Here is a 23,672-nt window from a genome sequence, read left to right on the forward strand (position 1 = left end):
TAGGTTCACAATTTGAACATCAAAACATAAATCTCGCGGTTGATAATTATTTTTGTTTAATGTATATAAATATGAACAAAGTTCGTTATCATACCCATAATACCCAAAATAGTAAATAATTACTGTGTTCAAACTTTAAAGATTTTCATAGTAAATGTATTTATTTGTCAATGTTTGTTTACTGGGTAACTTTAAATTTTCTATTATTGAAAATGTGGTCATTAAAAAAAAATATTGAAATTTTTAGTGTAAATAAATTTTTTTTACAAATAAAAATATGCATTAAACTTTCAAATCATAAATTAGTACGAGTAACTATTGTACTAATAAACTGATTAATAATTTTAAAAAATTTATTTGTATATTTTTGAATCAAGTACAATAACATTCTGATTCAAAAAATGCGCCATACTCAAACTAAGCCGGTATCATCCTGAGTCAATATTATCAGCCTCAAACCATGAGAAAAAAATTATTGGCAGCAATAAATATGCATCTTGTTTGAAAACAAAAAATCCTTCTTTCAAAAGTAAAATCTTTAAATGAAAAACTTTCATTTTCCATTGAAGAGTAATAATTTATTTATTTAAAAGTGAGTTTTTTTTTTAATTGGAAAGTTTAAATGTTTTGAAACAAGAATGATATTTTTAAGAAAATAATTTACTTGAATCGTTGATTTTTCTTTCGGTGCAGTAATGTAACTATTAAATAATTAAATTTTTTTACTATGTATGATATGAAATAATAATTTAGTAAGTTTCTGAAGAATTCACAAATTAAAAATAAATTATACTATGTTTAATTGCTAATATCTGAATCACTTTGTTATTAAATTAATTATGTTTCTCATAAACAGTTATTCCTATTAAATATACATTTATTTGCATTAAAAGTCCGGATCGGAGTGAATCCGGATTCAAATAAAATCCATATTCACTCGCAATATTTTACGGTGTACAAAATGAATTAACTAAAGAAAAAAAACTAAATAGTCATATGAGAAAGTGATAAACAGTATTATCAATATAATAAAGTTTAAGTAAACAAATAATTTTTGACGATGTGATAACAAGTTGATGAAATTTACTGAGTACGAAACAAGTACGTAGACTAAATATGACACCCTAGACGTTACGATGATGGTTTAATATTACCATCCTGTGCCTATCTGATGTCTAACGTCGTTTTAACATTCTAATAAAATAAATTGCTTGCTACGTGGCGCTTTGTCAACCTTTGGACAGACTGGCGCCTCTTGGGCGTTGTTACTTTTTATTATTTTTAGATTAAATATCCTTTATTAATTTTTTTTTCTTATACCCATGACCTTCTTAATAGATCCATTTCAAGTTCAAATTAGGATGAAAAAAGTTTTTCATAAAATTAAATATTTTTCCGTAGTTTTTTTTGTCATTAGAAAAAATGATGAATTTTAAATGTTTGAAAATTGATTGTGATTAATGGATCAACTCAATATATAGATTGGCAATTAAAATAAATGGATTGGTTGATTATTTCATTTTTGTCCGTTAAATACTTCATTAAAATTTAACGAATCGTTATACAGTTGCAATTAATATATATATCACTAATGAAAATTATTTTTAATATTTTAATGAATGCTTTTCATGAGCAAGGTAATTAAGTATTGTTGTACAGTTGATAATTAATGAATACATCTGCCGATGACTAGGTAGAAAGCGTGTCTCTTTGCAGTGAGGAAAGCGTGTCCACTAATTTTATGTTTTTATTTATTATTTTTCATTTTATTCTTGATTCAATCAATGCATTTCCACTTTTTCAAGTACTTTTATGATGGAAAAACTTTTTGGAAAAAAAATAACTTCTCTTATAGTTTTAAAAAGAAAATGAAGAAAAGAAAATTCAGAGAATTAGCAGAAAAACAACTTTATCCAGCGTTATAACAGACTTGTATTCTAACTTGTTATTTAAACTTTAACTGCATCTACTTGAATTTCTGTCACCGTGTTTTCATAAAAATTCAATAGATAGAGTTATGCTGTAGCTTTTAAAAACTCCTGGCGATCATTAAAAAAGATGGGGAAAATTCATAAATAATCAATATTTTTTTTATTTTTTGCTTACTTTAAATTGTATTTTTAATATTTAATATAAATAAAATAATTATTAATAAATATTAAAAGTATATACAAACTCTGCAATATTTATTGAGTTCTCAATACTGTAAAAGTATAGTTTAAACTTTATTTTTATGATTCCATTTATCTGTCTGTTACTGTACTAAAACTTCAGCTAAATCGATTTGATAAATTTCTATAAAACTTGATATTGAAACATTATGTAGTTATACTTGAACTAAAAATAATGATATATATTTTTATTTTTACATAAATCATATTTGTTTTTATTGACAACATTTTTCCATTTGTTCGAATTTCATATAAATAATAGTGATACTAAAATTATTTTAAAAAATTTTTGTATTTATGTAATGGAAAAAGTGTGTTAAAAATTTTATGTTAAATATTTAAAATTTTCGTGTGTTAATTTAACATAAGGTAAAAGCACCTATATCCGCTCACTTTTCATTGGAGTGAGATTAAATCACTCAATATAAATTAATAAATAAAATTAAAAACCATATTTTTTTTATAGTTATTTTTTTAAGTTTCGAGTATTAGAGTCAAATTTTGGTTTCAAGAATAATGTTGATAATTAATTATTATTAATTTTTTAAATAAGGTCCTTGAGTGTACCCATAGTCGCTCACTAAAAGTTGTCATGTACCATTACTCGATCAACACATGGCCCTATAGTCGCTCAAAGACAATATCAATTAAACTATCATAAGTTTATTGATTTGGACAAATAATTTATAAATTATACTACTTTATTCTTTGATAATATAAAATTTCATGAATTTTAAAAATGTATTTAATAAGATATAGTTATAACAATTCTTAAAAAATTTGACGTAAGCTAAATTTAATCTAACGAATAAAAGTTAAAGTAAAAAATCCTCGGCTGAGCGCGATTTTGAAAAGTCATTTAATTTAAATTTATAATCTATTGTAAAATAATTTGATACATGATATTTTAATATATTTAGATTTACAAATAATTATTTATCAATAATAATATTTTTAGTTGTAATTTTTTTTTAATAAAAATTATAAAAAAACGCATTAAACAGTTAAAGTGAGCGACTAATGGTACTGAGTGGGTAGGGGCTTTTCTTACTGCTTTTGTGTTTTTTGATCAGTTGATTTTTAATCCATAAAAATGTTAATTGAAACAAAAGTAACATTTATTCAGTGTTACTGTTCAAACAATTGTTAACACTTTTAAAATTAAACTTTAACATAGAGCGCGTGTTAATTCATTAAATTAACACTTTGTGTTTTGCAAAAAACATTTTAATGTGTAAAAGTTTTAGAATTGGTAAAAGAGAATGTTAACATTTTTTTTACACAAATAAAAAATTTTAAAACAGCATAAAAATTTGTGTAAAATGTTGTTCTTACACACAGTTTTGTATTAAATTTAACAATTGGTTTTTCCGTTTAAAAAAAAAACCATTTCGAAGTACAATACATCGGATTTATTTTCCAAAAAATAATTCCACATCAAATATAACTTTTAACGGTGATTTTTCGATTACAAAGTTTTCGTAGCGAATTCACTTTAAAATATTGCTATTCTACGTCTTTTTTTAGTGAAAAAATAAAGCTGATATATTATAAAAATTTATCGAAAAAAATATTTGATCATTGAAATTGTTTTTAAAAATTTAATTTCTTATTCAAATATTGTGTGATAATAAATGTAAGTTTTATTTTAATCAAATTTAAATCGATAATGCAGGCATGTAAAATTTTTTATTATTTATGAGTCTGCTAGTTATTTTTTTCATGGAATTAATTAAAAAATAGTTTCTTTTTTCTTTTAATCCATCTCGTTAGTTTTTGTTGTTAGATTATTTGATAAATAAGGATGAACATGATAGAAAGGCGAGGCGAGTGAAGTTAAAATGAACTATTAGTCGAGGGGGTTATAAACCGCACCCATGAAGCCACTCCAATAATAAAATTTACGTCATTTGGCTAAAAGCAACCATAGTCTTTACTGGTATCTAATATCATCAGGGTGTGTCCGGAAACCCTCATCACGCGATTCATTTTACCCTAAGCTTAATGCCAGGCTCAATTTCACTGGAGAAAGAGAATCTTCAGTACAATGTCACCCGCTACATGTGTTCCTTAGTTTTCCGAGTTTATTCTCAGTGAATGACTGCCGGATCCACAAGAATATGAGACAAGAAATAAAGAGTCTACTAGATATATACATATATATAGAGCTGTATTGTATGAGAGGGTTGAAAAGTTAAACAGAGAAAGCCAGGGAAGAGAACGATGATTAAAAAGAGGAATATCAGTGTTGGAGAATGAGGTATAGAGAAGAAGAGGCGGTTTATTTAATTGAATTTTCCAACTAGGCTAACGTCTAACAGGAAAACCGTGACACGACCTCGTAGATAGCTCTACAATAGCTATTGTCTGGTATCGCTAACGCAAGGGCATCAACTAAATCCCTTGATAATCGGTATTTACATATTTTTTAAATGCTACATACTTGACCGAAAAATCTAACACTTTTTTTTTTATTCATTCAAAATATTTAGATTATTTGAATTATGACAATCAATAAATGATTGTGAGACCACGCCCTTGAAAGAAAAAAAATTCCGGAAATGCATTGAAAAAAAACTATCGTATACAAGAGGTCAAGTCGAAAGATAGCCAAGACACGAGACACAAAACCGGTTCCGTTTGTGTGACTTTAAAGATTTTCTTGAAAAATTTTTTGTACGCGGAAAAAAAAATTAACTTGGTTCAAGTAAATTATTTTCTTAAAAATATCATTCTTGTTTCAAATCATTTAAACTTTTCAATTCAAAAAAAGTTCAATCTTAAATAAATAAATTATTACTCTTCAATGGAGAATAAAAATTTTTTCATTCAAAAATTTTACATTTGAAAGAAGCATTTTTTGTTTTCAAACAAGATGCATACTTATTTCCGCCACTAATTTTTATCTCTTGGTTTGAGGCCGATAATATTGACTCAGGATGATACCGTCTTAGTTTGAGTATGGCGCATTTTTGAATCAGAATGTTATTGTACTTGATTCAAAAATATACAAATAAATTTTTGATTTGGAAGTTTAATGCATATTTTTATTTGTAAAAAAAATTTATTTGCACTAAAAATTTGAATATTTTTTTTTAATGACCACATTTTCAATAATAGAAAATTTAAAGTTACCCAGTAAATAAACATTGACAAATAAATACATTTACTGTTAAAGTCTTTAAAGTTTGAACACAGTAATTATTTACTATTTTGGGTATTATGATAACGAAATTTGTTCATATTTATATACATTAAACAAAAATAATTATAAACCGCGAGATTTATGTTTTGATGTTCAAATTGTGAACCTACAATTCAAAACTAACTACAACTAACCGAGAAAAAGAATAAATGTCACAAGCAAATACACTGTGCTCATCAAAAATTCTTGGTGAAAAAAATGGCATTCTTCAAACTAGTATTCTTAGTCCAAGAATATACTTAAATCAAGTTAACTTTTTTTCTGTGCATCAATTTTTTTTTTTAAATTACACTCATAATTTAAATTATTACTTTTTTCGCTAGAAATTAAAAAAAATATTTTTTTCAATTAAAATCTATTTTAAATTCAAATAATAACCATTTATTAAAGAATAATATATATATATATTTACCAAATATATTACTGATGTTTTATTTACAAGTACACAGAAGATTTACGTGAGTCAGTGATACGTGATTATTTTGAATTAAAGACAAAAGTTACTGACAATAGTCAATAGTTTAACTGTAAATAACATTAGTTGGAAAATATATATATATATAGTTTTACGTAATAGTTGTCATTAGATAATAACAAAGAAAAAAAAAAAATTTTTACGTGGAATGAAACTTGACAAGGCTTGGAGGCACCCTGTATTCCACTCACGAATGCCAGGTGAAGCTAACGGATCTTACGGACCGCGGTTAAGTAACGGGCTCCTCATGATTACTTCGTTCAAGTCGTAATTCTTTATCTTCTTTGCTGGTTAACACACCAACAAATATTTTCATTACACATTCTTCATCAATACAATGTAAATCCTCTCCAACAAATTAAACTAATTATCAAAATATTAAATGATCTTATTTAAAAAAAAGTATCAATAATTAAAAACAATGAAGATAAAATTTATTATGACTCAATGTAACATTACGCAAATAATGAATTAAATTTTTGATTACTCCGAATAATATTTTAATTTATCAACCAGAAAAATAAATAATTTAATACTACAAACTTAAATAATCATTAAGTAATACTTATGCAATAAAAAATAAATAGTGACGCGTTAAGAGTGATTTATAAAATCGTGTTGTTTATCAAATGATAAAATTATACGACAAAACTTGTCGCATGAATATTAATGATAGTTCCATCGTAAGAGATCATCGACCTTTTTTTTATATTCAAAAAACGGTAAATCTTATTCAGCATCATGGAACAAAGTATAATAAATTTTTATTTTTTATACACATTTTTTTTCTGTTAATTCTTCACATCTGAAGTTTTAATCCAATGGTATCTGATAGCGTACTTTAAACTACAAAGTTAATAAAATCGTGAGGTTGTTTTTTGCATTTAAAAAATCGATAAAGCACCACTGGCTTCAGACTGGATTATACCGAAAATGTTAGAGGGAATAGAAGGAAACCTTACATGTTTTATCCAGTGATTCATCATTCCGGGATATGTCTTTAACCCTCTCATCAGCCGCAATTTCCTGTTGACTAATGCGCATTATTCTTTATTTATTAAATAATTACTTGATCATTTTATTTTTATTAATAAATAAAATAAATTTTATTTTATTATTTTTATTTTTATGCACCTGTTGCATTACAATGCGTGATTTGTCACAATTTATTGTCAGACGTAATTACAAGACTAATGAAAAATATGATTAATATCAAGGTATCATGAATAGACTAATTTAAAAAACAAAAAAAAAAGTCAAATAAATTTTTTAAAAATTTTGACTGCATAATTTATAGCAGCGATAATTTAAAAAAATAAAAAACTGTAACCTTGTTATGCATACAATAATTTTATAAAAGAATATTTGAAATCAAGGATAAGGTCGATAGCCGAAACGCATCGTTACCTTGTATTCTTTTAACTTTATAGTATGTAAAGTAAGCATCGTGTCACGAGTCGTTAGTTCTTACTCTTATGCTGTTAAAATTACCTAGTTGAAGAGCGTTACGGTTTTACTACAGCGCAATGTTCTCGATAAGAAATAAATCAATTCTCATTTTAAAATATTTATCGTGACTAGTTTCAAGGTCAAAAATATAATTAAATTCAAATTATTTATGGTCATACATTTATTAGAAAAAAAAAAAAACTATTTCTATAAGAATCAAATGTCGATCAGTATAAAATTATCCTTTGGATAATAATTATCCCTGGAGTCCTTTAATCTTGGCGCGATTTAGTTGACCGAATTTCATTCTATACCGTTAGCACTCAATTAATGTCCCAAGTTACCGTAGAACGAACTATCGGTTAACATAAAGGCAACACACGTTGTCGGTGAATGTCCGCAATAGGTCATTGACCTTACGCTCGAACGGTTAACTCGTGCGAATCATCAATATTCACTTAAATTCATCTACAAGTATCATCCTCATTAATCATAATATTATTCCTATTTATAATATATCAAACCATTTACTAATTTATCTATTTAAAATTATTGTTATCTGTTATTTACTTATTGGTAGAAATGATATTTTATTTTAATTTTACAGCAATTATTTCGTGGTCAACCACAAGGTGCGACTCCTCAGCAGCTTCAACTTCTTCAGCAACAACAACAACAGCAACAGCAGTATCTTGCGGCATCTCAGGTACAACAGCAGCAGCAACAACAACAGCAGCAACAGCAAAATTTTCCAACTGCTCCTTACACTGTAATAAGTGGACAGGAACCATATGTTGGTGCTCTGATAGCTGGTGCACCTCCAGTAGTACCTCAATATTATGGAGTTGGTCCATGGGTTTATCCAGCAGGACTATTGCCTCAAGCACCACCACAAGCTGCAGCTCCACCACCACCCAGAAGACCACTGACACCATCTTCAGCAGCCGCTGCTGCTGCTGCTGCTCAAGATAGTGCTAATAATCTTGCACAGACGGTTAGTAATTATTTGTACATGTTATAATTTTTGTCATTACCATATTTAGCTCTCAATAGTTACACTTCTGGTATGAATCATAACGGTTACAACAAGGGGGTCTATAAGACCCCGGCTGTAAAAATTTTACTTTTTGATTAGAAAGAGATTCGACGTTATTAATTTTTAACTACATTTTTTTATGATCCTGAAATTAACAAACAATTAAAAGTTTTTGGATTTTTCTTCGGCAACTTAATTGAAAAAAAAAAAAAAAAAATGCACATGTAGAAAATTGAAAAAACTATAAGTGCAATTTTCTCAAATATTTTTTTTTATGATTTACTGCTTTAAAACAAAGTTCAAAAATTATTAGACGTCGGCTAACTTCAGTATCATATTTTTTTATAATCCTGAAGTTAACAGACAGTTAATAATTTTTGGATTTTTTTTTTTTAACACATCAATTACAAAAAAAATGGAAAATAAAAATATGCACATTTAAAAAAATTTAAAAAACTACAGGTGCAATTTTTTCAAATATTTTTTATTTTATAATTTATGGTTTAAAAAAAAATCTAAAAATTACTAGATGTCAACTAACTTCAGTCTCATTTTTTCAACAAATTTTTAGAAAATAAATTTAATTTGACATATAATCAATATAAAAATTTAATTTTTCAAAAAATATTTTTATTTTAATTAATTAAGTAAAAAATTTTCCATCAGATTAAAAAATTCTTTTTAAAAAAGTGTAGTTGATTTCTTAAAAATATCTCTATAGATATTAGGTTTTTAAAAAATTGTGTTAGACCTTTTTTGTAGCGCATTTAATTCCCTACAAAGTAGATATTTTGAATTTTTTTTTTTAACTAATAGTTGCTAATATATTTTAAATTTTAAATTATTAGAATTAGATAGAGTAGAAGTACCGATTGTGGTCACTGCAAAAGAAATTTTAATCATAATAAAATATAATCCAAGTAAGGTATAAGCCCCTATACCCGTTCAGTACCATTAGTCGCTCACTTTAACTGTTTAGGGCGTTTTCAGCAAGATACTCAGAGTTTTATTAAATCTGATGAGTAAATCATGCGAAAATCCAAAAAAAAATTGATAAAATAAATTAATATGACCTACTGTTTATCATTCGATGTTAAAATAATGTAAGTTAAGATATTTAATGAGAAATTTTATGATCAAAATACACTAAGATAAAAGTCCCGATGGACGCTCAGTACCATTAGTCGCTCACTTTAACTGTTTAAGTCGTTTTTTATAATTTTTATAAAAAAAAATTACAACTAAAAATATTATTACTGATAAATAATTATTTGTGAATCTAAATATATTAAAATATCCTGTATCAAATTATTTTATAATAGATTACAAATTTAAATTAAATGACTGTTTTCAAAATCGCGCTCAGCCGGGGATTTTTTACTTTAACGCTCATTCGTTAGATTAAATTTAGGTTGCGTCAAATTTTTTAAGAATTATAACTATATCTTATTAAATACATTATTAAAATTCATGAAATTTTATATTATCAAAGAATAAAGTAGTATAATTTATAAATTATCTGTCCAAATCAATAAACTTATGATAGTTTAATTGATATTGTCTTTGAGCGACTATAGGGCTATGTGTTGATCGAGTAATGGTACATGACAACTTTTAGTGAGCGACTATGGGTACACTCAATGACCTTATTTAAAAAATTAATTACCAAGATTATTCTTGAAACGAAAATTTGATTCTAATACTCAAAACTTCAAAAAATAGCTATACAAAAAAATAAGGTTTTGTGATTTTACTTATTAATTTATATTGAGTGATTTAATCTCACTCCAATGAAAAGTGAGCAGGTATAAGGGCTTTCACCTTATCTTAAAATACATTTAAAAAATTTATGAGGTCGTTGCATACTTTACAAATTATTTTATTTAAATTTTTCCAGCCACAACCGAAACCTCTACCCCATAGATATTTACGAGCAGGGTTAAAAAATTAATGGATGATTAATTATATTTTTTAATAAATAATCCAAACCGGGTTATTAATTTTGAAAAAAGATTCGTAATTATTTCAGAATTTTTAATTAAAAAGAAAAAATTATAATCCCTTAGTGATTAATTATTTGAAACCGTAAATTTGAATTTGAAATTTCCTGAAGTCCAGTCCCATATGACTGTTAAGGGTCAAATTAATAATTCACTAAAGAACGAAATGTTGAAATCACCAAAACTGTTCATCTCACGATACATTATCATTTAATAATACATAATTGATAGAATCGCCGTATACTTGATACTTTGACATAAAATTGACTGTAATTTAATTTAAAAGCATTTAATTACAAGTATCTAGAGCTATTTGATAGTTGCTTATTATTACACAAGTTTAAAATTTAATTAGTTTTAATTCAACGTCGAATAATAACAATAATAATGGTAGAATTCATGATGGTATATACGTCTAGGGGAAGATAAATATTGTTTTAGTACATTAATAATAGTAAACACAGCAGAGAATATCTTGGCTAACTTGTTTAGGATTAATTTTAATAAATTTTAATGTTTACATTGTAGGTTCAAGGACAATATCAAGTAATACCAACGTACTATGATCAAAACGGATCCTTAGTAATGGCCGGTGTACGAGGTCTTGGATCTGCTGCTACACCCATGAGATTAGTCAGTCCAGCACCTGTTCTTGTTAACAGAGCTCCATCCCAACCACCACCAGGACCACCAGCACCACCTCCACCAAGTCTATATTCACAGCCTACTTCAACATCTCATAATAATGCAACACCTGGAGAATGCTTAGGTAATTTATATTTTATTAATTATTAAATATAATTATTTTCATTTTAACATAACAGTTAATTAACCCTGTGATTAAAATATAATTACACAAAATATTTATTGTTTTTGTAATAATACACATTAATTTTGTTGTTGTTGTTGTTGTTGTTGTTGTATCATTGGGAATGTAACTAATGATAGGTGTATGGTTTGTTTAACAAAAATAAACAAGTGGATTAAAATAATTAATAGGATTAAAATAAAACATATGTAATATTAGTAGCTTATTAAATGACAAACTAAAACAAAAAAACAAACCGCGTGGGTTGTGGGCTTTTGGTGCAGGTCTCGCGGCGGGAAGTGCGGCAGTGATAGCTCAAGCTCAGGCGGTTGCTGTACAGCAAGCACAACAACAGGGTACGGGACTTGCTGCTGGTTTGGCAGCTTTGGGTTACGGTGGCTCGCCACTTGGTGCCCTTGGCTCGCCTGCTCAACTACAGAGCACAGGTACTAACTAATTTGCTCTGTCGGTCTACTGTATATATTTATTTATTTATTTATTGTACTTGAGCTAAATTATAAATTCACCTGCATGCTATTACATGATCTGCTAACTCAATACTTTTATTGCAATTAATAATAATAATTAAAATATAAATGATAATGATGGTAAATTTTTTTTTCTTTAATTTTAAAATAGGTCTAGGTCTTGGAGCATCATCGACTGGTAGACGAGATTCATTTGACAGAAATACATCAGCATTTAGTCCAAGTCTAGAGTACAGTCGTGGCAAATGGCCGCAAAGTTATGGTGCCTTAGGTAAAATATATATATAAAAAAATAAAACAATAAAATTAATTAAAACTTCTAATTTGTTTGCGTTAAAAAATAAAATATTAAATTGAAATAAGAACTTATGTACAAGGATAGCAAGTTTTGAACGTCTTGTTATAAACTTAGACAACTGACCTTTTACATATTTATTTAATATATATAAAAAAAAAAAAAAACAAGAATATTTTAAATAATTTACACTAGTGGCATTAAAAGTTATGAAATAAAAATATTAATAAATAAATATGTTTTTTTTAGGGACTGTTACAGCATCTCCTAGTCCTTTAGGACTTTCTTTGACACCACCACCGACAATTGGAGGATCACTGGGCGGATTAGTTGGTGGGGCCAGTCGTGTATCAGCAGCACCTGGTGCTGAAGCTAAATTTCGTACAAGTGGAGTCCCTACTTTAACAGCAAATGGAGTATTTGGATCCAGTAGCTCTCTCTTTCCCAACTTGCAAGCACCTAAACCTGCCCGTAATGTTGCGTCAGGAGTGGGAGATAAAGGCGCGGGAGGACGTTCACGATTACTAGAAGATTTTAGAAATAATCGGTTTGTTAACTTCGTTAAATATTTTTTTCTTTAAGAAAGTTCATGTGTAATAATTACATCAATTATTATTATTATTATTATTATTATTATTATTATTATTATTATTATTATTATTATTATTATTATTATTATTATTATTATTTTTGTTTAGTTTTCCAAGTCTTCAATTACGAGATCTTGCCAACCATATCGTAGAATTCAGTCAGGATCAACACGGCTCGCGTTTCATACAGCAGAAACTTGAACGCGCATCAGTAGCTGAGAAACAACTCGTTTTCCAAGAAATTCTTGCGTCTGCATATTCACTTATGACTGATGTATTTGGAAACTATGTAATTCAGAAATTCTTTGAGTTTGGAACACCTGAGCAAAAATCAACACTCGCTCAAAAAGTAAATTTATTTATTTAAATTTAAAAAAAAAATTCATTATTAAGATAAAAGCACTAATTATTGACATTATAAAAGACAAGATTATAATTTCATTTTTTTTATCGTAAACGATTAATATTATTGAATTTAGATTTTAACATTAATTAATCTTTTAATTAATCAAATTCATACTTTTTGATAATAATAAATTCGATTACTAATTAATTTCAAGTGATGAAATAAATAACCAGGATACAGCAATTATTAACAGGTTAAAAACTCGACTGATCTAATTATTGACATGCTGTTACTCCAATTATTGACACCCATAACGCACATGCGTCATTAATCTATAAAACTAAGTGTAAGAAATAAAGTCTCTAAATAATTTCTAATTTATTAATTATTATTCAATTAATTGGACGAATTTTAATCGCGAAACTATTCAAAATAATTTTTATTCAAACGAAAATTAAAATCGATTAATTACTTTATTTATAACAATTCAATAGTATATATATGACAGCGTAGGTTCACTGGAATTGTCGTTAGGGTTTGCAACAGACTTATGTTTAAAAAAAGACGTTACGGTGCTGTCTACTAACCTGTCAATATGAGATACAACTTCAATATTACGTACTAATTATTGACATCCACTATTTTAAAATTAAAAATCATAAAATTTACTGTTAATATATCATATTGTTAATTTTTAGTATTTTATTTCTTTATAAGAAAAAAAGTTAATGTTATTAGATTGAAAAAATAATTAAAAATTATCGTTTTAAAAGACTGCTTTTCTAACTGGAATAGTTTAGAAAATTGACGCTCACAAACTGTTTTGATAGACACGAATAAATTTAATTTTTTTTATTAATAAATATTTGATATTCTTCATTAACAATAATTATTTTTCAATTTTTTAATTTTAAAAATTATTTAAAAATGTATAGGATCATTATTAATACAGTAGGTAATTAAATATGTTTTGAAATAAGATGGGGTGTTAATAATTGGTGTTTTTACCTTATTATCGTCTAATTTATTTTTCAATGATGTTATTTTGCGTGTCAGATGATTATACATATCTATGTATATATATATTTAAATGATATTTTTAATGCCAACTGAGTTGCTGAAAAATAAATATATCGGTATAATGAAAAAACAATAAACTATAATTAACTGTATGTTTGATTAGGTTCGAGGTCATGTATTGCCGTTGGCACTTCAAATGTACGGTTGTCGAGTAATTCAAAAAGCACTTGAGTCTATTGGACCCGAACAACAACAGGAAATAGTACGAGAATTAGATGGCCATGTGTTAAAGTGCGTAAAAGATCAGAACGGGAATCATGTCGTTCAAAAATGCATCGAGTGTGTCGAGCCTCGAGCACTGCAATTTGTTATTGGTGCATTTGCCGGTCAAGTTTATTCTTTGAGTACACATCCGTATGGTTGCCGGGTTATCCAACGTATTTTGGAACATTGTACACCCGAACAAACTCAGGGTATATTGCAAGAATTACATGCAGCAACAGATCAATTGATACAAGATCAATATGGAAATTATGTTATTCAGCATGTACTTGAGCATGGTAAAATAGAGGATAAAGCACAACTTATTAGTAGTGTCAGAGGTAAAGTTCTAGCTTTATCACAACATAAATTTGCGAGTAATGTCGTCGAGAAATGTGTCACTCATGCTACACGACAAGAACGTGCTGTTCTTATTGAGGAAGTTTGCGGTTTTAATGATAAGTAAGTATCAAATTAAATTTACATCATTTTTTTTAAGTATTACGTCTAGCAAATTTCAAAAATTTATTTTCTTTCGAATAAAACACTGACAGAAAAAAATTATTTTAAATGCATCTGAAGAAGCTTTCTGTGGATATTTTTGAAAATTTATTTAATAACAAGTGATTCGTTAGTGAAAACATTAAACTTGTCGGATGTATGCTACTTTGAGCATCATTAATTATTAAACTAACAAATCAATTTTAATTTAGATTTTAAAATAGTTTCACATCCACAGTTCAGAAACTTCACCTTCCTCATTTTTTTTGTTTTTATTTAAGAAATTGTACATTGATTAACTTATTAGGAGAAAAGAATCAGAATTTAAAAGTATGCTAAAGTATATAGGTTTTAGTGTGCCTTTTTTCAATTTCACAAGAAATTTATGATTTGTTAAGAATTAGCAAACTTGACCTAGAAAAAAAAACTTTCTAATGGATTATATAATTTCTGAGGCGTACATTGGCTAAGTTTATTAATAGTTTACTTCACAGTTTTGTTTTTGCTAATTAAGGAAAAACATCGGCTCTATTTTGCGCGCGAAATTTAGACTTTATTTTTGTTTAAATTGTTTAAGATTTTCAAAAATAGTTTTCATGAAAATTAAAAAAAAATTATAAATTTATCACATAATTTAAAAAATTTAAGCATGATCTTTTATGAAAACACATTAAGACTATTTAAAAATATATGCTCTAAGTAATTAATTTCAGATATTGAGTTGGATTTTAATTCAAAAATATAAAACTAACTTTTTTAAAAAAAACTTTGATTAGTTTTTGATAATCGTAAGTTTATTAAAGTCTTGCTATGAAATTTCTCTTATTGAAAAATAATTACGCATAAAAAAAAAGAATTTCTAATTGAAATTATAATTTTTCAAATAAATATGAGCTTTAAAATTAATACTATTTAAAATTAATTGACTTATGGACGGTAACAAAACAAATATTGATATCAAATAAGAAACAATACATTGTGATTTTAATTTTTATGGCATTTGTGACTTGGAAATTTAAAGTAATGTAAAAGTGTATTTTTGAAGTTTCGAGTATTAGAATCAAATTTTAGTTTCAAGAATAATCTTGATAATTAATTATTATTAATTTTTTAAATAAGGCCCTTGAGTGTACCCATAGTCGCTCATTAAAACTTGTTGTACCATTACTCGATCAACACATGGCCCTATAATCGCTCAAAGACAATATTAATTAAACTATCATAAGTTTATTGATTTGGACAAATAATTTATAATTATACTTTATTCTTTGATAGTATAAAATTTCATGAATTTTAAAAATGTATTTAATAAGATATAGTTATAACAATTTTTAAAAAATTTGACGCAACCTAAATTTAATCTGACGAATGAACGTTGAAGTAAAAAATCACCGACCGAGCGCGATTTGAAAACAGTCATTTAATTTAAATTTGTAATCTATTATAAAATAATTTGATACATGATATTTAAATATATTTAGATTCACAAATAATTATTTATCAATAATAATACTTTTAATTGTATTTTTTTTTTTTATAAAAATTATGAAAAAACGACTTAAACAGTTGAAGTGAGCGATTAATGGTATTGAGCGTACATCGGGACTTTTACCTTAGTGTATTTTGATCATAAAATTTCTTATTAAATATCTTAACTTACATTATTTTAACATCGAATAATAAACAGTAGGTTATATTTATTTATTTTATCAATTTTTTTTTGGTTTCTCGCATGATTTACTCATCAGATTTAATAAAACTCTGAGTATCTTAACGATAAAAATAATATTTCTTAATCAGGGAAAAATCTGAAAAACTTGACTAAAAAACTGGGAAATATCAGTAAATTTTGAAATCATTTCTTTGTGGCCACCTTGAGTTTTCTTTATCAAAAATAAAAGTTTTTAAATAAATTTGTTACAATTATCATTTGATTACTACATATATGTAAATGTATTTGCTTACAGTGCCCTCAATGTCATGATGAAAGATCAATACGCAAACTATGTAGTACAGAAAATGATTGATGTTGCTGAGCCAGCACAACGCAAAGTACTGATGCATAAAATACGACCACATCTAAGCAGCCTTCGTAAATACACTTATGGAAAACATATTATTGTTAAACTTGAGAAATTTTTCATGAAAACTGCGTCAGCAATTGGTGTATCAACTCCGGCCGGTACAACTAACAGTACAGGTGATCTTGGACCAATAGGACCACCGACATCTGCTGCAGGTTCTGTGCCAACACCAACTCAACAATCAACACAGGTTTTGTAAATTTAAAACGATGAAGACAATTCAGATTTTTTTTTTTTCTGTTTGAAAGAAAGAAAAACATTATATCGAATTTGAATTGGATATAACATTTTTCCAATGAAAGAAAAAAAATTTTAATAATTTTTTTTTACTTACCAAATATTCACAGAGATTTTATTTCTATCGATAAAAAAAATGTGAATTCTTTTAATTGAATTGAAGAAATCTCAGTGAATAATTTAAATAGTAAAATGACGATACGTCTATCGATATGAAAAAAAAAATATTTTTTTTTTTTACGGCTTAGATATATTGGAAGTTTCCGATAGTGATTGATTAGAAAAAAATACGACAGCGAATCGTATTATCTAAAAATAATGTTATTAAATCAACTGAAAAAATAGACCAGACGAATGCGATTAACGAGTTTCTTCTCAATGTATAGTTCAAAGTTTATTAACTTTTTTTTTTAATTAAATTGTCATAATCATTTTTCATTTAAAAAAGTTGTAATTGTTTCTAAATATTTTCAAAGTTTTTTATTTTTATTTTTAAATAAAGAGTTAGCTTTGAAGAATCTCGTTGTCAGTTAACTCGAGTTGATACTTTTTTTTTATTACGGTGTAAAAAAAGGATGCTATATATACACATATAAATATATAAAATATCGATATTAATCGATAAGATTTTTTTTTTTCGTTTTAATTTCTATATACATCCTTGTGTTTCATTATTATTTTTCTTTTCATTTTAAAAATCTTAATTTTGCTTCTTGTAAAGCTAAAAAATGAGTAAAATTTTTTAGAGATAGCTAATGCTTTAGCAATGCATGCATTTGAGCATCAGATTAAAATGGTAAAATGTATGTTTGAAATTCTGACGAAAAAAAAAGCAAAAAAAAAAAAATGTCTTATAATTTAATTTTTTTTTTCTTGACATGTAGAAAGTTTTAGGAGACGTCATTTAAATATTATGACATTTAATGACAGTGAAATTTAATAATGTCCTCGATTTTCATTTACTTTCATTGTGCTTTACTTAAAATATTCTTTTGTTTTAATCGTCACCGATTTCATGCTAAAAATAATTTTTTTTAAATATTTCATCTTTTAGTTTTGTGTAAAATTTAATATGTGAATAATCGAAGATGAAAAAAAAATATGACATGATACGAAAGTAGGCGAGAAAAAAAATTACAAGTCCGTCTTCTTGATTTTTTTTTTAAAACTAGATAACGAGCTTTAAATTTTAAGTAATATCTTTGATTTAAAAAAAACATATAAATTTATTTTATAAATCTCAAAGCTCGGATTTTTTTTCTCATTTACGCGAATTTTGTAAATTGTGATATAAATAATAAATAAATATCGAGATGTATAGATAAGGCAACAATCCCCTTTTCACACTTAATGTCGTGAAATATAAATTTGAATAGCAACTCCCCTACTTTATTAATAATATTATTACTCTTAGTTATAATTATCTTTTTTCTTTTTTTATATATTTCGCTTAAATATTCAATTATCATTTTAAACGACCTTGTGAATATTGTGTATTATAATTACAATTTAATTAAACTTAAAAAAAAAAAAAAACAACATAAGAACAAAGTATGGTTTACATTCTCTACAGTTAAATATTTAGGAAGAAACAAAATCAACAAATAATACCGAGTTTAATTTTAATCGTTTTTGAGCCCTTGTGTAAGCAATTCCCTTTCTTAAGCTTAAACAAAGAAGTAAATAAAAATATTGTAAAATAAAAAAAAAAAAAGCATCTGACGAAAATGACGTTTAAGCAAAAAAACGATTTTAAATTATAAAAACAAAATCTATAGTAAATAATATGATAAATTTATAAATTATTAATTAATTATTGAATTCTTATTGTATATTGTAAAAAAAACCTCGAAAAAAATTGTTGACGCATTTTTACGAGGAATAACTTTTAAAAAATAGTCTCATTTAAATTATTTGCGATTATTTTATTCTTCAATGGCTAAAAATCATACAATTAAAATAAAATCTTTGCAGTAATTTATTATAATAAATTAAGCGTTTGAATTTTTATTAATTACATTAAATATATGACATAATAAATGCCTTTAAAAAATGATTAAATATTAAAACGTTTCAGTGAATAAATTAAATAGTTTAACTAATTAAATGATACTCGAAAAATTTTATGAAAAACCAGTTTTAAGACTTTGATAATTCTTTTATATAAATTGTGATTAATATAATAAATACACATGTCAATCGAGTTGCATCTCTCTTGTACAATATGTAATATTTTGTTGTAATGTAGGTGTTAAATAAAACAAAAAAAATAAAATAACGAGCAACTCGACAGCAGTGAACTTCTATATAAAAGAAATTAAAAAGTAGTAGTGTAACAAAAAATTTAATAAAATTTTTTTAATTTGAGGAAATAATTGAGGAAGAAAAACTATAGCATATTTCTTTGTAAAATATTGTATATAACCACTTTATATTGAAAATTATAAAATTTTTAGGATACTATCTTTTTCCCTCTCTTTTTCCTCTCATGAACAACTCCATTTAATAGTTTAAAATATATATACATGTATGTTTCTTAATTATTTAATGGATTTAATAATTAAATTACTGCGACAGATTGGATTTTAAAATTGTAAAAGCCAGAGAATTGTTATATTATTTATACAAAAAAAAAAAAAAATCGGTATAGACATTCCAGTAAATACATCTCAGAGTGAACGTCATCAACAAATAGACTAAAAAAATGAATTAATTATGGACAATTAAATTGACAAGATATTATAAATAATAATATGAACATAATTATGTAATAATACTTAAGGAATTATTGTGTAGTTCCTTTATCTTTGTAAATCGCCCGTCACCTGTAAATTAATAACAAAATAATACATCATTTATAGTAATAGAAATCATTATGTCACATGTCGTCGGAGTTTTAAAAGCAAACAGAATTCTTAATTTAAAAAAAAAAAAAACAAACGAATTTAATGAAAATAAAATGGTAAATTTTTTCATGTCGTATCATATTTAAAATAATTTATTGACAGTAATAACATTAATTTATATTTTTTTTTCCTTCATTTTTATTATTACATATGTTATTAATTATCGATAATATTTATAATTTTAAGCGTATTATACATATATGCATATATATATTCAAAATATAAGTAAAATTAAAACCGTATATAAAACTTTATAAATATTAATGTGTAGGATGTTTAACATCGACGTATTATCCTCGTGCTTTTAATCCATTATTTTAAAATCTGCCGTCTTTGAATTTAAATCTTCATGTTAATTAAATACTTGAATATTAATTAAATTAATAGGTTTAAATACTTAACAATTTGAGTGTAAAACAATTAAATATAATTACATTTCTTTTATTATAAATAGTGTAAATTTCTTATAAAACTTAAAATTTTAAATAATTAATTATATAAAATTTCATAAATATTTCAATTTTTTATACATATATTAATATATATGTCAAGGCAATTAATGTACACAGTCTTTCGATCTATTTCAATAATCATTAAATTCTTTTTTTTTACCGGCTTTGATTAAATTGGATATAACTTTAAATTCATTACATAAGTTTATATATATTTATTTTAAATTATATGTATATTTGTCTCACCCTTATTAATTATAATTCAAAACATCCTCAATCAATATTAACTTTTATTATTTGATTTTAATTAAAATTTGTAACATTTAATTTAACTTTTAATGTAAAAAAAACTTGACAAAATCGCTGTAAATAATTTTAAATGCAGCTCTTTTTTTTTTGTAAATTATTTATTTTAAAATTCCGTACTGTTATAAAAAAAAAGTTTTCCAAAATTAATTTATTTAAATTTGTTAATTATTTTAATAAATCAGATTATTGGAAGATGCATCGAGGATTTTTGCGTACGATTTAAACACAAATAATTATAATAAGTAATAGAATTGTTTGCGTAACTATAAATATTAAGTGTATATATATATATAAATATATACACATTATATATATATATATAATTGTATATGTATATCTAAAGCATTATAAAAAATAACTGGTCGATGTAATAAGTAATATTTAAATATTGTAACAATTGTATATGATTTTATTACTACTACTTATATTATTACACGCTGATTGTATTATATATATATGAAAAAGATCTGCGACCTCCCACTTGTAGTACATATTGTTATATACACAAAACATTTATTAAATCATATATTAAAGATAGTAAATTTAAAAAAAAAATAATTTAACATTAAAAATCAACATTTTCATATTTCAAATAATAATTATATTAATATTAATAATAATAATGTAATTTTTTATTCTGCAAGAAGAAATTGTAAAGCATAACACGACATACATTTACATATATATAAATCATTATTATTATTATTATTATTACTATATTCTTTTTGTCATTTATATTGTTAATTACAGTACCGACATATGAATAGTACGCCCTGATGACTGATGTACAGTAGCGCGCTATTCATTTTACATCCACTTTAATCGCTTTAAAAAAATGACTAAAATTGTAATCTTATTTTCTTTTTGTTTATAATTAAAAAAAAAAAAAACCTGTATATAATTACAATAATTCGCAATAATTTTTTCATAAATAAATATTTCGAAGAATGGTAACATGTAAAAAAAAAAACATTTTAATATTTTTAAACAAAACCGCCCTTTTTTTTATTGCTTATAGTTAATAAAATTCGACTTTTAAATAATTAATTTTAAAAAATATACATATATTTTTTGTTTTATATTTAAAAGGAAAAACTGAACGATATATGACGACAGTAATCCTATTCAAATAACGGGATTAATTATTATAAATTGAATAAATAAAAAAAGTCTGTATTCCAAAATAGTATATAATATTTAGATAAGTGGGATGGATAAGCATATGAATAAATAAATATTAAAAAAAAAAAACAATACATACTTTGTATATTAGTGTATAGAGTAAAATGTAGAGAAAAATTAAAACAAGATACGAAGAAATAGCCAGCAAAAAATAATATTTCAATAATCCATTTTCGACAAAGTTTTTTATAACAGGCGCAGAGCAGTAAGAATAGATAATCATTGTAACATTTTAAATTAAACAAAAACAAAAACAAAAAAATATTAATAAACATTCGTGAGCAGTTTTTAAAACAAACGCACTAGATTGAAATAATAATAGTAATAATAATAATAATAATTATACTATTTCTCTCGCTCTTTATCGTTCTCATTCTATCTCTACCTTCATATAAATTCATAACCATACATTTATTCTACACATCAACACAAACAATTAACTGTGTAAAAGAAGTTATTTTATTATTTTTGAAACATTCAATTTATTAATTTAAATGAGAGTTTTATTTTAAGTTTTTTTAGTTTTTTCAATAGCGTTTTGTTTAAATAATAATTAAATTTAAAAGCAATAATGTGTTCTGTTAAGGGGGCCTGAGATACAAAAAAAAGAAGATATTTTTGAGATTTTTTTTTCAGAGTACCTTCTTAATTAAAAGTCTTAAAAGTTGTGACATTATTAGGCTTCATTTAAAAAATATTCTGTGAAATTTTCATAAAAAAATATTGAAAAATAAGCCAGTCGTAGTGGGGAGAGACAAATCATTTAAAAAAAGTTTCCATGTCGGCACGATAACTCATGCCTCATCTGAAATCAAAAAACCAATAAGATTTCTTCAGTACTTAAGTTTATCTTGGAGTTGAACGAAGAAATAAACAAAATATTGATTTTTGAATTTTTGGTAAAGGTGCAATCAAAAAACTCGGATTTTTGCCAAAAATTTCTTCTTTTGTTTAACTAAAGAATAAGTAATAATTGAAAAAAAAAATCCTTCGTTCAAATCCAAGATATACTTATGTACGAAAGAAATCTTTTTGGTTTTTTGCCTACGACATGGAGATTTTTTTTTTAAGTGACTCGTCTCTCCCCATTACCACTGGCTTATTTTTCAATATTTTTTTATGAAAATTTCACAGAATATTCTTGAAATGATACTTAATAATGCCACAAATTTTAAGAATTTTAAGAACGAATGAACTCTGAAAAAAAAAAATCACAAAAATTTGCTTTTTTTTTGTATCTCGAATCCCCTTCCCTTCATAATAAAAAAAAAAAAACATAATTTTATATTTTGACGTTTTTGTCGTTAAAAAAAATTGGCAATCTAACTTATAAAAATTTGAATTTGATATTAAATAAAAATAATAATATTTAATTAAAATAATTTTATTAAAGCAATTATAAATTAAATTTATGTAGAGCTGTTTCGTAGTTACTCTATATTTAAATTAAAACAATTACTTGAATAATTATTGGGTAAATATTATAAACATTAAATAAAAAAAAATGTATTTATAGATATTTCAGTCTAGTTGAAGTTATAAAAAAAAAAAACAATTTAATAAATATTGATTATCCGTACTCTTTATCTCTTTATTCCAACGACATAATTACGTCTTAGATCGAGTTCTTAATCGTTACAATAATTATTAATTAATAAATGGTTGCTTTTAATAGCTTGAGATTTTTATTTTTATTTTCTTATTCGTTTTCGTTTTTTATACGCGATTAATATTTATATTTCTTCACATTAGATATTATTTATTCTCATTGCGCTACTTAATTTAATACAAGTAATATTAAATAATAATAGTAATATTTGAATGCTGTATAATCTGATGATCACAAGCAAAAAATTA

General features: G+C 25.1%; 1 protein-coding gene across 5 annotated transcripts in view; it reads left to right on the top strand.

The window, feature by feature from the left end:
- LOC103577311 (pumilio homolog 2) overlaps window positions 1–23,258 on the top strand; it is a 91,453-nt gene extending 68,195 nt beyond the window's left edge. For 4 of the 5 annotated variants that reach the window (XM_053741024.1, XM_053741023.1, XM_053741026.1 and 1 more), the window contains exons 11-18: window positions 7,908–8,294; window positions 10,865–11,105; window positions 11,429–11,590; window positions 11,784–11,903; window positions 12,177–12,474; window positions 12,626–12,866; window positions 14,047–14,606; window positions 16,613–23,258. In XM_053741024.1, the coding sequence (XP_053596999.1) occupies window positions 7,908–8,294; window positions 10,865–11,105; window positions 11,429–11,590; window positions 11,784–11,903; window positions 12,177–12,474; window positions 12,626–12,866; window positions 14,047–14,606; window positions 16,613–16,928 (2,325 nt within the window). In that variant the 3' untranslated portion in view covers window positions 16,929–23,258. The remainder of the gene's footprint in view (window positions 1–7,907; window positions 8,295–10,864; window positions 11,106–11,428; window positions 11,591–11,783; window positions 11,904–12,176; window positions 12,475–12,625; window positions 12,867–14,046; window positions 14,607–16,612) is intronic. The other variant, XM_053741027.1, reaches the window with a different exon arrangement.
- Window positions 23,259–23,672: the final 414 nt, after the last annotated feature.

This window comes from Microplitis demolitor, chromosome 8, assembly GCF_026212275.2.
Source record: "Microplitis demolitor isolate Queensland-Clemson2020A chromosome 8, iyMicDemo2.1a, whole genome shotgun sequence".
Classification (NCBI taxonomy): Eukaryota; Metazoa; Arthropoda; class Insecta; order Hymenoptera; family Braconidae; genus Microplitis; species Microplitis demolitor.